At 36.7% G+C, this 13,427-nt stretch overlaps 1 protein-coding gene across 4 annotated transcripts in view; it reads right to left on the reverse strand.

Moving 5' to 3' along the window:
- Positions 1 to 13,427, reverse strand: part of ANO6 (anoctamin 6) — a 188,510-nt gene that overhangs the window by 40,197 nt on the left and 134,886 nt on the right. For all 4 annotated transcript variants that reach the window (XM_047739729.1, XM_047739731.1, XM_047739732.1 and 1 more), the window contains 2 exons: positions 6,851 to 6,956; positions 2,710 to 2,770 (listed from right to left, as the gene is read on the reverse strand). In XM_047739729.1, coding sequence (XP_047595685.1) covers positions 2,710 to 2,770; positions 6,851 to 6,956 — 167 coding nt within the window. The remainder of the gene's footprint in view (positions 1 to 2,709; positions 2,771 to 6,850; positions 6,957 to 13,427) is intronic.

Raw genomic sequence — 13,427 nt, forward strand, 5'->3', positions numbered from 1 at the left:
AGTTAGTTATCACAGAAAGCAAGGTTAGCTGGGAAATGGCAGGTTTGTCTTTCCAGTGCCAAAATTAGTTTATATTTTTGATTTATTTAAAATGTTTTCGGGGGCCTGGGTGGCTCAGTTGGTTGGGCATCTGCCTTTGGCTCAGGTTGTGGTCCCGAGATCCAGGCCCATGTCAGGCTCCCTGCTCAGTGGGAAGCCTCCTTCTCCTTCTCCCTCTGCCTGCCACTTCCCCTGCTTGTGTTCCCTCTCTTGCTGTCCCTCTATCAAATAAATAAATAAAATCTTTAAAAATAATAATAATAAAATGTTTTCAGGGTGCCTGGTGGCATCTGACTCTTGATTTCAGCTCAGGTTGTGATCACAGGGTCATGGGATCAAGCCCTGGGTCGGGGTCACTGCACACTGAGGAAATCTGCTTGTCCTTTTCCTTCTGCTCCTCCCCCCTGCTTGTGCTCTATCTCTAAAGTGCATAAATAAAATCTTAAAAAAATGTATTTCTAAATTAGGGCTGTCAACATCCATTAGTATATGGAGTTCAACAGATGTGTCAGAGTTTTGTACATTACAAATCAGTGCTAAGCCAAAGGTTAGGATAATAGGTAAAGCGAGCACCACCCATGTGTTCAGTACCTGTGCTCTTATGGGGGGATGGAGGAGGGACACGGGGTGGGGAATAACATATTTTATAATAGAGGAGTACAGAGGATTTTAATCCTCGAATTTGATCTTTATTCTTCTACAGGTCAAATATTAGCTAGTGTTTGGTCTCTAGCCACAACATGTTGAATATGCAAAAGACAGTAACTTTGTAGATAGGTTTGTCCATCCTAAAGTTCTCTTTATCGAGGACTGGCAACTAATCTCTAAGAATTGTCCAGAACAGTTGGATCGTCTATTCTGTGATCCATCTGGTGACTTCTAACAGGCACAGCTACTGCAAAAGGAAACACTCTCAAGGACACGTGAAAAGCACTGTGAGATACTCGCGTTCACGTGCTGTCTTCTCAAGAGTAAGAGATCTGAGTCACTTTTTTCCCCCAACTAGCTACAACCTGAGCTCTATTTCCCCCTTAATTTACACAGTAAAATTGGAAAGAATTTGTTTTTGAAAATGGAATTCTTTTCTTCTACGGTAGAATGCTTACATTAACATTTAAATATTTGCACTTAGAAAAAAATGACAATTGCCTCATTACAATGATGCTATTCAAAGTAAATAATATAACTATAGTGTTAAAACATCCACATACGAATTATATTTTTGGGAGGTGCTTGGGTGGCTCAGCCGTTAAGCATCTGCCTTCCGCTCAGGTCATGATCCCAGAGTCCTAGGATCGAGCCCTGAATCAGGTTCCCTGCTCTGTGGGAAGTCTGCTTCTCCCTCTCCTACTCCCCTTGCTTGTGTTCCCTTTCTCACTCTCTGTCAAATAAATAAAATATAAATATAAATATAAATAAAATAAAATAATATAATTTAAATATATATATAATATAAATATTTATAAATATTTATAAAAATAATATAAATATTAAATATATATAATATAAAATAATAAAATAATATAAATATAAATAAAATATATATATATATTTTTAGGACTATATCTGTTTTACTTATTAAACAGAATTTATTATTTACTATTATAAGAATAATACATAACACGGGGCACCTGGGTGGCTCAGTGGGTTAAGCCGCTGCCTTCGGCTCAGGTCATGATCTCGGGGTCCTGGGATCGAGTCCCGCATCGGGCTCTCTGCTCAGCAGGGAGCCTGCTTTGCTTCCCTTCCTCTCTCTCTGCCTGCCTCTCTGCCTACTTGTGATCTCTCTCTGTCAAATAAATAAATAAAATCTTTAAAAAAAAAAAATAAATAAATAAATAAATAAATAAAATCTTTTAAAAAAAAAAAAAAGAATACATAACTTAATAAATACTTGCTCATATAAAAGAATATAAAGAAGAAAGCTTACCTGTAATTCCTGTATGGCTTCACCTGAACCCCAACCCCATGTAAGTCAAGGTGGACCACAGCTGTGGGGACTGTTCCAATAATGGCTCCCAATGAACCATGCCTCCCTGCATCTAAGCCCCTGGGTAGTCCTCCCACCTCCTCACATTGTTGCTGGCTTGGCCATGACCTACTTTGGCTGATGGGACATTTACAAACTTGATGCAAACACAGGCTCAAAAACTGCGCATTGGGGCTTGTCCTCTCTTGCTTCTCTTTGGAAGCCTAAAACCACCATGTGAAGAATCCTGGACTAGCTCACTGGAGGATAGGGCATCATGTAGAAGCAAGATGAGGCAGCCCAGGTGAGCCCCGTAGACCAAAGCAGCCTGGCGACCGCCAGACCATCTCCCTCAGTGAAGCTGTGGGCTCACTGCCTACATCAGCTGAGCCAGCACATGACTGGATCTCAGCTGATGCAGAGTCATGAGAATGTGTGTTTTAAGCAACCATATTTTGAAGGAGTTTTTTTAATGTGGTAACTCATAAAATGGACTTACGGATTATAAATTGAGTTCTAAGGGAGCTGAAGCTTAGGCAATCCAAAGTCCTAAAACTGGGTTACTTTGATAGCATATATCAAACTATGAAATGGTATTAAGTTAGCTGATTGTATGATCTCCAGTGTTTTTTGGGTTTTTGTTTTTTTTTTTAGTGTTAAGATGCAAAAGTAAACTGAAAAAAAAAAGTAAAGTAACTTACCCCATATTCCCATAAATACTGCAAACACTAGGGTTCCAAAACTGTCAAAGATGCACAATTTCTGGAAAATAATGACATATAACTAAGTCATGTTTTCTACTCACTAGCATTTAGCAAATATGCAATACTTTGTGTATTCTACAGTCTGAATTTCTTTTAAAGCTGATACCTAGTTTAACAATCACCGTATCTACTACAAATTTGGAGATGGGATTTCTTGTTGTTTTGAAAGCAAACAGCCTGTGCTGTATTTACCACAGTGCATTTTCCAATGGAATCCTTCCATTTCGTGATAAAGCAATTGGCATAGCTGCCAAGATTCCATCCGGTTTAAAGTCTCTATCAGACCTTTGAATGATGGGCTCTTCTTATAAGCTGTCATAGTGAACTTGTAAGTACTATAGCTCTACAAATACAAGGGACTTTAAGCAACTTTTGGACTTACAATTTGCATCTTATCATCATCTCATCCTGGTCAGAGGGTAAGTTACTGAATTCTTGCTTTTCTTGCTAAGAAGAGCATAAGGCTGTGGTTTATTCTGAGATGGTTTTGCCCAAGGAGAGCTCTGTTTCCCCAAACCCCAGTGATGGCTTTTCTACCATTAATGACAGAGGCTACCATTAACTTAGGTAAGACAGGGGCTGTTGCTAACCTTACTATGGGTACAACCATGAATGAATCAATGACACACCTGTACAAAGAAGGCTTTTATCCACTAGTTCTGCTAAATTTCATTTTTTTGCTAGTATATAAATAAATAACCCATCTCTCATCTCCCATTTGGGATTCCCAGAAAATCTTTAGTTACTAATTTTTCCTCTAGTGAGCATTTTAAAAATCCTAAAAAAAAATCTGTAAAATATAAAGGTACTGGAAAAAGTGGCAAACATGTAGAATATCAATTTTATGATAGATCACACAGATCATACAAAGAGTAAAGAAGACAGTGTACAAAAAGAAGGTATAGGATAAAAAAAAAAACTTTTCAATTGCTAAAAAAAATTCAAAGTTGCTTCTAAAGAAAACTTTGTTTTAGGTAACTTTGTTGGTTACCCTTTATATACTGATATAAATTTGGTAAACTTTCACCTATGTGAAAATATTATTTTCATAAAAGAATATCCACTTAGCCATAAAAGAATATCACATGTACAAGTACATGTACAAGTGTACATGTGTACAAATAACACATGTACAAGTGTTTTCCAAAGCATATAAGTGCTCTTCAATCCTCTATCTGGAGCTGATCAGAAAATACAATCCCAAACTATGATCCAACTATTTCTCTCAAAAATTAGCTCAAGGAAGACAGAATTAATAAGTGAGTGGCCAGTCTGGGGAACACTGCCCCCCACCTAATCCTCTAGTCCTAGAATTCCATGGACCAATATTTCAAATCTTCCAGCCTGGACTCTTATGAAACCAAAAGCTTTCATTTAATGTTATGCCTCATCCCTCAGTGAAAATTACTGTAAGGAAAGTCCTATGCAGAACCGTGCCATGTGTTATTATGCTATTACTGAAAATTCTGTCTAACACTTCTCCTAGGAATCATTGCAAGCCTCTATCTGATACCTCCCTACTTGCTCTGACCCCCCTGAGTACCTACTCTAGAAAGAAAAAACCCTACCTATGAATTCTTAGCCCTACCATGTTGAGAAAAAGCCAGTGGATGCTTATCTATCAGTGTGAAAGAAAAAAAATAAAAAGGAGCAGCAAGAAAAAGGTTTACCATTAGTGCCAAGACCACCCCAGTTGCCTGGCTCAAGGTAAAGGATGTGCCTTGAGCTCCTACAAGATGGAGTCAGGTGGTCTGGAGGAAGTTACCATTTTTGCCACATTTATGAAGATTGAGGACTCAGCAGAGAGACCAAGATGGCTGGCTTCTCTACGTACCCCATAAGCAGGAATTGGGGAAGAAGGTGAGCAAGGGGCTTTCTTGGTAAAAAGCTTAGCTTAGTTTGCTTGGCTGGAGGGCAGAGATGGGGAAACACAGCTGAGAGCAGCCCCACTCAGCATCCTGCTCTAATCACAGGGAACAGGAAAGAAAAGAGAAGGCTGCATATGCAGGAAACCAGAGGAACCAATGAAAATCTAGAAAAGTGACCATTTGTTGTGTTTCTTCCTCCAAAGGAATAAAACCAAAATTTTATAACAATGTTTTCTGAGAACAAAATATTTTAAGTTACCACATTTCCCTTTCATCTTGCCAGTCAAAAAGTAAGAACCTTATTTAATGCTCAGTCACAAAAACAACATTAATCCTGATTATTTCCATAACTGTTCCCTCATTTCCTTGATCATGATTTGCCATTTCTACTTTATTAACCCTTTTAGCATTCATGTCCATCAGTGAATACTCTCTTTCCAAAAGAAAGAGGCAGAAATGTATACATAAATGTGTAAATGAAGAAATTATTGAATTAACCAACAGAAAGACATGGAACGCTGCTTTTTTTCCTTTTTAAAATTTTTTTAAAATGTAATTCTCTTACAAAGGGAAGGAGGCATATGAAAGAATAAATCACTCTACGATTCAAAGGAGTCTTTAGGAAATTAGGATAAAGGATTCATTTTTTCCAAAACAGTGAAAAAAAATGTAGATAGGGACATACTTTGAAAGTCACATGTTTAAGGATGGGTCGGTGGAAAAGAAGAACTGTGAGGTGAGATGGGGGTCTCGTATTTGAGAGAGAATTTCTTAAGGAAAATGAAATTTCCAATTACAGTTTGTGGAGTAGAGTTTGCCTCTGGTATTATCACTGGCATTTGCCTTAACCCCGGTGTCCAGGGATATGCACTAACCAGTGACCTTTATGAGTCAACATCACTGGAAGGCAGCTTCCCTCTTGCTAGTTTCCAGTCCTTTACTTTATGTGATTTATGACAGATTTTTATAGTCTAGAATTTGTGTTGGTTTCTGGGGGAGAGGCAATGAAATCTACTTTAATTCATAAATTAAGAGTAAAAATCCATGTGTCGACAATACCCTGCAATCATCTTAATTAAGTAGCAGAACATTTTTCAAACACAGTGCTCAATTTGTGAGTGAATGGCTGCTACTACCGTCAGCTGGTGAGGAACACAGTAATGGCAAGAAACACAGATTGGCTGTCGATTTCTGGCTTCATCAGTTACTAGGTGGGTGACCTTGAGCAAATTATTTAAACTCTCGGACCCGCAGGGTTTCAATCTGTAAAATGGAGGGAGTACCTGTTTCGCCTCCCTCACAGGGTTGTTATGTCAAAAGTAGTAAGTTCAAGGATCTTTTAAAATATAAGTTCTAAGTAACATCATTATAAGAGGAATGTATTTGGTTTAAATAAGACTTAGATGGAGCAGGTTAGAATATTCTAAAGTCATTTAAAGATTCCTAAACTTTCATGGTGGAACAAGGGGACAGAGAAAAGATCACAACATGGGAAAACAGTAGGTCAAAGTTGTCAGGAAAATTCTCCAAAGTAAGATGACCACCTTTCTTTCCAGTCAGAGTTTGTGGCATGCCTTTCAGGAAGCTACCTCTCCTCTCAGTACTTGTCCTAAACCTCCTGGGTTGTAACAAGTCATATAGCTCAAGATCATCAGCATGCTTAAGGGAGCCAGATGTATTTTTTGGGAATGTTCTGGGACAAAGTGAATATCTATTATCATTTATATACAAAGCCTTTCTTATGCATATTCATAGACACAGCCTAAATCTGATGACCAAGGCTTTTAAAAAACCAAACATAGTTTCAGCACACCTTGAAAGTGGAAAAACGTAAGTACAAATATCAGGTTTCTACTCACTTGAAATAAGGAAAAGATTTATAGCAAGTAAACCTATTCAACAGTATTCATGAGATAAGCTGGTTTTGAGATTTCTGCTTTGATTACTTCAAATACTCTAACAGTTCAATTCTGTAGTTCTTTACTGACCCACCTGAAGATTTTAGATAAGGCTTTTCATCTCAATTTATTATTTGTACAAGAGGAATAAACACATACATTTTACGTCTACCTTTCAGAATGTTTGGAGGTTTATTTGAAAATTACCTTTCTGAATTTTGCAGAAAAAAAATAATTCCAGGCTGTACTAAAATTATTCGAAGAAAAAAAAATCTTTCATTATTTGCAAATGTTTGGAGTAACAAAAATTACCTTTGAGGACTCGCAAGTAATACTGAGATTCCAGAATGAACAATGTTTATCACACTGAGGACACATGATGATCTTGCCACCAATATCAGGAGAACAAACTTCTTTGCTAAAGGACAAAGAAAAATAAAATTTAAAAATGTTTTAATGACTAGGACTTCGTTTCTAGCAGCATCATAAAATCACACATCCATTTGTGATAAGAAAATAACTAAATTCTTATAAAAACTAGGAAAGGAATTGAACCTCCTTAACCTAACAAAACCTTGCTACATTAAACCTATAAAAAAATTATACTTAATGGTAAAATGCTAAAGTATTTCCTTTAGATCAGGGTAAAGTATCTTGTTATCACTACTTCTTTTCAGTTGGAGGGGCCTTGCCAGCATAGTAAGTCAAGAGAAACAAAGGATGCTGAACACAGAATCCGTATACAAAATATGCATAGAGTCAGAAAAAGGAATTGTGCCCCTATAGATCTGCAATAATTAGAAATTAATTTTTTTTTTTTAAGATTTTATCCATCCATCTGACAGAGATCACAAGTAGGCAGAGAGGCAGGCAGAGAGAGAGGAGGAAGCAGGCTCCCCGCCAAGCAGAGAGCCCGATGCGGGGCTCGATCCCAGGACTCTGAGACCATGACCTGAGCCTAAGGCAAAGGTCTCAACCAACTGAGCCACCCAGGCGCCCCAGAAATTAATTTTTAAAAATACCATTTTCCATAGCTTAAGAAAAATAAAGAGCCTAGCGATAAATCAAATTTCAGATGTATAAGCTTTATAGAGGAAATGATAAAACTGTTCTGAAAGAGTTAAGATCTAATGGATACATTATCATATTCATAATTTGGAAGAATCAATCTATGAAGATGTCATTTCTCCTTCATTTGAGCCATAAATTCAATAAAAGAGCAAAATGGTCAGACCATTCAAGACATTCCTCAAGAACAAGAGGTTGTTGGCAGAAGAAGGAACTGAGCAAGAAAAAACACAGAGTTTATGAAGAGACCTCTGCATATACAGCAACTGACTTAGGAGAGGGCTGGTCCAGCAAATTAGTAAAGTGAGAAGTGACATTTGCTGCAATCAAATATCCTTACGGAAAAATGTGAAATTGAACTCCTAAAGCCTTTTACATACAAACAAACTCCAAGTGGAAAATGGGAATGCAGCAGAAGGAACTTGTTGAGGCTATTTAGATAACATTGGGGTAAGGAGAAACTCCACTAATGAGGAAATAAAAAGCAAAGGAAAATATTGATTTACTCAAAATCTTATAAAAGTGAGAACTTCATTAAAAGACCATAAAGTGAGAAGAAAAAATAGCCATAAACTGGTAGAAGTTTTGCAACACATGAAACCCATGACAAAGGACTATTCACTAGAGTATTCAAAGGACTCCTACAAATTAATAAGGAAAAAACAACAAACTTAGAACAGGGTGCAGACTGCTCCCTGGTGGTGGGGGGCGGGGGGCGGAGCCTCTCAGATGGACTCCTATGTTAATGGCCCTGGAGTTGCAGAATTCATTAGCCTTGGAAATAACTCAGTTAAAAGCAAACTGGGAGGGAAAACACTTCTAGAATAGCTGAGTAAAGACCTTGGGAAAACTGGTCTTCCATAAAAATACTGGCAAAATTTGTGAAAAGTAACCTTTGTAGTCATCTGTAGAACTCTGGAAATGAAACAAGGGCTTACAGCAATCTGAGTAGTAAAAATAGCTAAATCTCCATAAAGATAGAGAGCTTTGTGACATTTTAACTTGACCTATTCCCATTCCCATGTCCTAAGCCTAATGGTGGGGTTAAAAAACAACAGCCCCACCACCGTGGTAGCCTAGCAGCCACTGAATGAGGCAGAAGTGATCTTAAGCCACCAAAAACCCATCCCTGGAGAATTGTCACTATTCGACTAGTCTGAAAGCTCCCTGGAAAAGCTCCATTATTCGGATTTGTCATTTTTGACCCATCTCAGAGCTCATATGTGCTGTGCAAATGGTCCTATCCCCACAGTGTCTGCTGAAAGCATTAGGAGGAATTACTAACGTTACAACTGCCTGTGGTGCAATACCAGGAGGGGCCAACAAGATGCTGATCAAGAAACTTAAAAGGAAACACTGGGGAATGAGATACTGATAGGGGGCTTTAAAAAGCTCCAATAAATGCCTAGGATTGTAGAAGGCCATGAGCATGTGTAGGATAGTGCAGGTGGCCAGGAAAGACCTGAGGAAACCTTAATTCCTCATCTCTGAGTGGCTCTGAGTTTCTGCATAAGCAGGAAGTAGAGGCTCAGGAAGACAGGCAAATGGCCTGCTAAAGTGCTGCAGGCATTCCTCATAGACACACACAGAGCAACTTGGCAAGAGCTCCAAAAATGACTGGTTGCCAGCATTTAGAGAAATCCCGTCCGATCATTAGCTGACAACTAAGCTTACTGAAAACAGTCTTCATGGTCACATGCAACCAAAAATAAAGACTTTATAGAATTTGTTCAGGAAAATAACTAAATGAAAAACAGCAGTGATGACTGTGTGAAGTCACACAGCAGGAGGCCTGCTTCTGCCTCTCCCATTCCCCCTACTTGTTATCCTCTCTCGCCATCTATCAAATAAATAAATAAAAATCTTTAAAAAAAAAAAAAAAGAAAGAAAAAGATGGGTCAGTCAAGCATTCTATATCTACCAAAACTGTTCTTCAAAAGAAAAAAAAAAAAGGAGAAATTAAAACCTTCCTAGATAAACAAAACCTGAAAGAACATGTTGCTAGCCAACCTGCTCCACAAGAATCATTAAGAAAGTCCTTCAGGCTTAAATCAAAGGACACTAGACAGTTACTCAAACTCACCTAAAGAAATAAAGAGCACTTGGTAGAGGTAACTACACAGATAAATAACACATTATAAATATATTTTTGTATGTAATTACTTTCTTCTGAGGTAAGAGACAACTACATAAAACAATAATATAAAACTGTGCTGGGCGCCTGGGTGGCTCAGTTGGTTGAGCAACTGCCTTCGGCTCAGATCATGATCCTGAACTTCCAGGATGGAGTCCCGCATCAGGATCCCAGCTCCTTGGGGAGTCTGCTTCTCCCTCTGACCTTCTCCTCTCTCAGGCTCTCTCTCTCACTCATTCTCTCTCAAATAAATAAATAAAATCTTTAAAAATAAATAAATAAATAAAACTGTGCTGATGGGCTTATAATATATAAAGATGTAATTTGCATGAGAATGAGAGCACAAAGGGAAAAGACCAGTACTGATGTAAAGTTTCTGCATAACACTGGAAATTAAGCTGGCATTAAAACTGAACGAAATTGCTTTACAACAAGATATTAATTACAATCTCCAGGGCAACCACTTAAGAAAATAAGAACAAAAAAGTAAGAAATGACAAACTGGAATTAAAATGGTATACTAGAAAATATCTGTTTTACACAAAAAAAGTCATAATAGAAGAATAGAGAAAAAAAGACCAAACAGGAAAAAAATGACATTAAATGTAAATGAATTAAGCATTCAAATGAGAGGCAAAAGGAAAAAAAAAAAAAGAAGAAATAGAGAATAGACAGAAAAATCAGCAAAAACAAAAGTTGGTTCTTTGAAAAGATCAACAAAATTGACAAATACTAGCTAGACTAATTGAGAAAAAGTAAAAAAAGTTTCAAATTATTAAACTCAGAAGTGATAAGAGGGACACTGTCATTGACCTTAAAAAATAAAAAGGATTATAGGGAATACAATGGATAATTGTATGCTAACAAATTAAGTAATCTAGATGAAATAAATTCCTAGAAAGAAGTAAATAATTGAAGCTGACTCAAGAAGAAATAGAAAATCTGAATGGACCAATAGCAAGTAAAGAGACTGAATTAGTAATTAAAAAAAATTAGCCCTCTGCTCAGCAGGGAGCCTGGTTCCCTTCCTCTCTCTCTGCCTGCCTCTCTGCCTACTTGTGATCTCTGTCTGTCAAATAAATAAATAAAATCTTTAAAAATAAATAAATAAATAAATAAATTCATTCTCATGAAGAAATGCCTAGGCCCAGATGGCTTCACTAGAGAATTCTATCAACCATTTAAAGAACCGACACAAATGCTTCACAAACCCTTCTTAAAATAAAGAAGTGGGAACACTTCCTAATTCACTCTATGAGACCAATGTTACAGATACCAAAATCATACCAAGATGTCAGAGGAAAACTAAAGACCATTATCTCTTATGAATACAGATGCAAAATTCCTCAACAAAATACTAGCAAAGCAAATCCAGTAACATATAGAAAGAATCATCATCAAGTGGGATGTATCCAGGAATGCAAGGATAGTTCAACACACAAAAATCAATTCATGTAATATGTCATTTTAACAGAGTAACAAATAAAAACTCAGAATAGAAGGGAACTTCTCAACTCGATAGATATGGGTTTATGAAAAACCCATAGCAAATATTATCCTTACTGGTGAAAGACTGAATGTTTCCTTCTTAAGATTAATATTATACTGGAGAGTCTAATCATGGCAACCACACAAGGAAAATAAATTAAAAGCCTCCAGACTGGAAAGGAGTAAGTAAAACTACTTTTATTTGAGATGACATGACAGTTTGGATTAAAATTCTAAGAAATGCATCAAAGAACTATTAGAATTAATAAGCCAGGCCATCAAGGTTATAAGACACAAAATCAATACACAAAAAGCAATTATATGTCTATACACTAGCAATGAATAATCCAAAAATTAAATGAAGGAAGCAATTTCATTTATAATGGCATCAAAAAGAATAAAATACTTAGAATTAATTTGAGAAAAGAAGTGTGAAATTTAAATAGTGAGAACTAGAAAAGAGTTTATTAATAGAAATTTAAGATGACCTACATAAATGGGAAGAAATTCTGTGTTCATAGATTATAAGTCTTAATATTGGTCTGCAGATTTAATGCAATTCTGGCTTTTTTGCAGAAATGGACAAGCTGATCCTAAAATTAACATGGAATGCAAAGGACCCAAAATGGCCAAAACAATCTTGAAAAAGAAAACGTTGTGTGAAGTTTTCAACTTCAAAACTTACTAACAAAGCTACAGTAATCAATATAGTATGTATTTGCTCAAAGGGCAGACATAGAGATCAATGGAAAACAATTGAGAGTCCATAAAAAAACTCTTACACCTCTAGCCAAATGACTTTTGACAACAGTGCTCAGATAATCCTATAGGGAAATATTTCAATAATGGTGCCGAGACCCCTGGATACATACCTGGTAAAAAAATGAATCACAGATCTAAATCTATAAAACTTTTAGATGGTAAACACTGATAAAATCTTTAGGACTCTGTATAAAAATGCTTTCTAAGGTACGATACCAAAAGCACAAGCAATCAAAGAAAAAAATTAGGTAAACTAGGCTTCATTAAAATTAAAAACTGTTGTGTCTCAAAGGACACCATCAAGAAAGTGAAAAGGCAACCCACTCAACTGTACTCTGTGAAAGGGCACACTTTATGGTACCTGAATCATAGCTCAATAAAGCTGTTATGTTTAAAGGGGGACATAAGCTTTAAACAAAAGATTTTGAGAAAGAGGAAATACCTATAGTAACATCCATTTACACATGCATATTTTCAAAAGCACACAAAATGAAATATATTTTGTAGGGATACAAATATATGTGATAAAAAAATATATACAGTCTATTTAAAGGAATGATAAAAAAAAAAAATCAAAATTTACTGTAGTTCTGATTTCCAAAGTGGAAAGTGAGGGAATGCAACTGAGGGAAGCATTTCTCAGGTAAGAGTAATGTTGTTTTCCTTAAACTGGTGAGGGATCATTATTCCTTAGACCTTACATATATTTTCTATTCCTGTGAATCTACTCAGCATGTAATAAACTTAACTGAAAATATTTAAATGCATGTATTTTTAAAATACTTAATGTAAGTAATTAAAGCCCCAACAGTTCTGAGCACAGGGAGTATATCCCCAAGACCCTGCCCCAGATTTCTGTAAACTAATCTGTGTGAAATAGTAGAAAACATGTGCCGTGACTGTCAGGGTGTTTGTACAAAATGACCTGTAATGAGGACAGCCACAGTGCAAGAACCTTATAAAAATGCTTATTTGCACTTTAAAATATATTTTTGAGATGTTGTTTTATGGTTTTTGGTTTTTTGGTTGGAACAGTATACAAAATAATGGAGAAGCGAGAGACAAATTTAGGCAAAAGGTAGCAACATTCAGCCTCTGGCCCTGAACTCTTATTTTCAGTGAAGAGAAGAGAGTACTTCAAAGACCATCTGCAGCTTTCTAGCTAAGAAGCCATAATGAGTACAAAATGCTCAGAATTCTCCGTTAAATAGAATGGATAATTATGCCTATACATCAGAGCTGCCATGTAAGCTTCCTGCCTCGGGAGCGAGGCTGATATGCTTGGGGCTAGAAAAATCTGGTCATCAGCTAGTTCATAGCTGGTGCCCAGAAATTTTGATCTGGCTGTCACACCTGGAGAGAGGCCAGGTGAACACAAGAAAATGCCTGCTTCAGTGTGGCAGCCCTTCTAAAGGTTGACACTACCAAAAGCAGAGG

Source organism: Lutra lutra, chromosome 8 (assembly GCF_902655055.1).
Source record: "Lutra lutra chromosome 8, mLutLut1.2, whole genome shotgun sequence".
NCBI classification, from domain to species: Eukaryota; Metazoa; Chordata; class Mammalia; order Carnivora; family Mustelidae; genus Lutra; species Lutra lutra.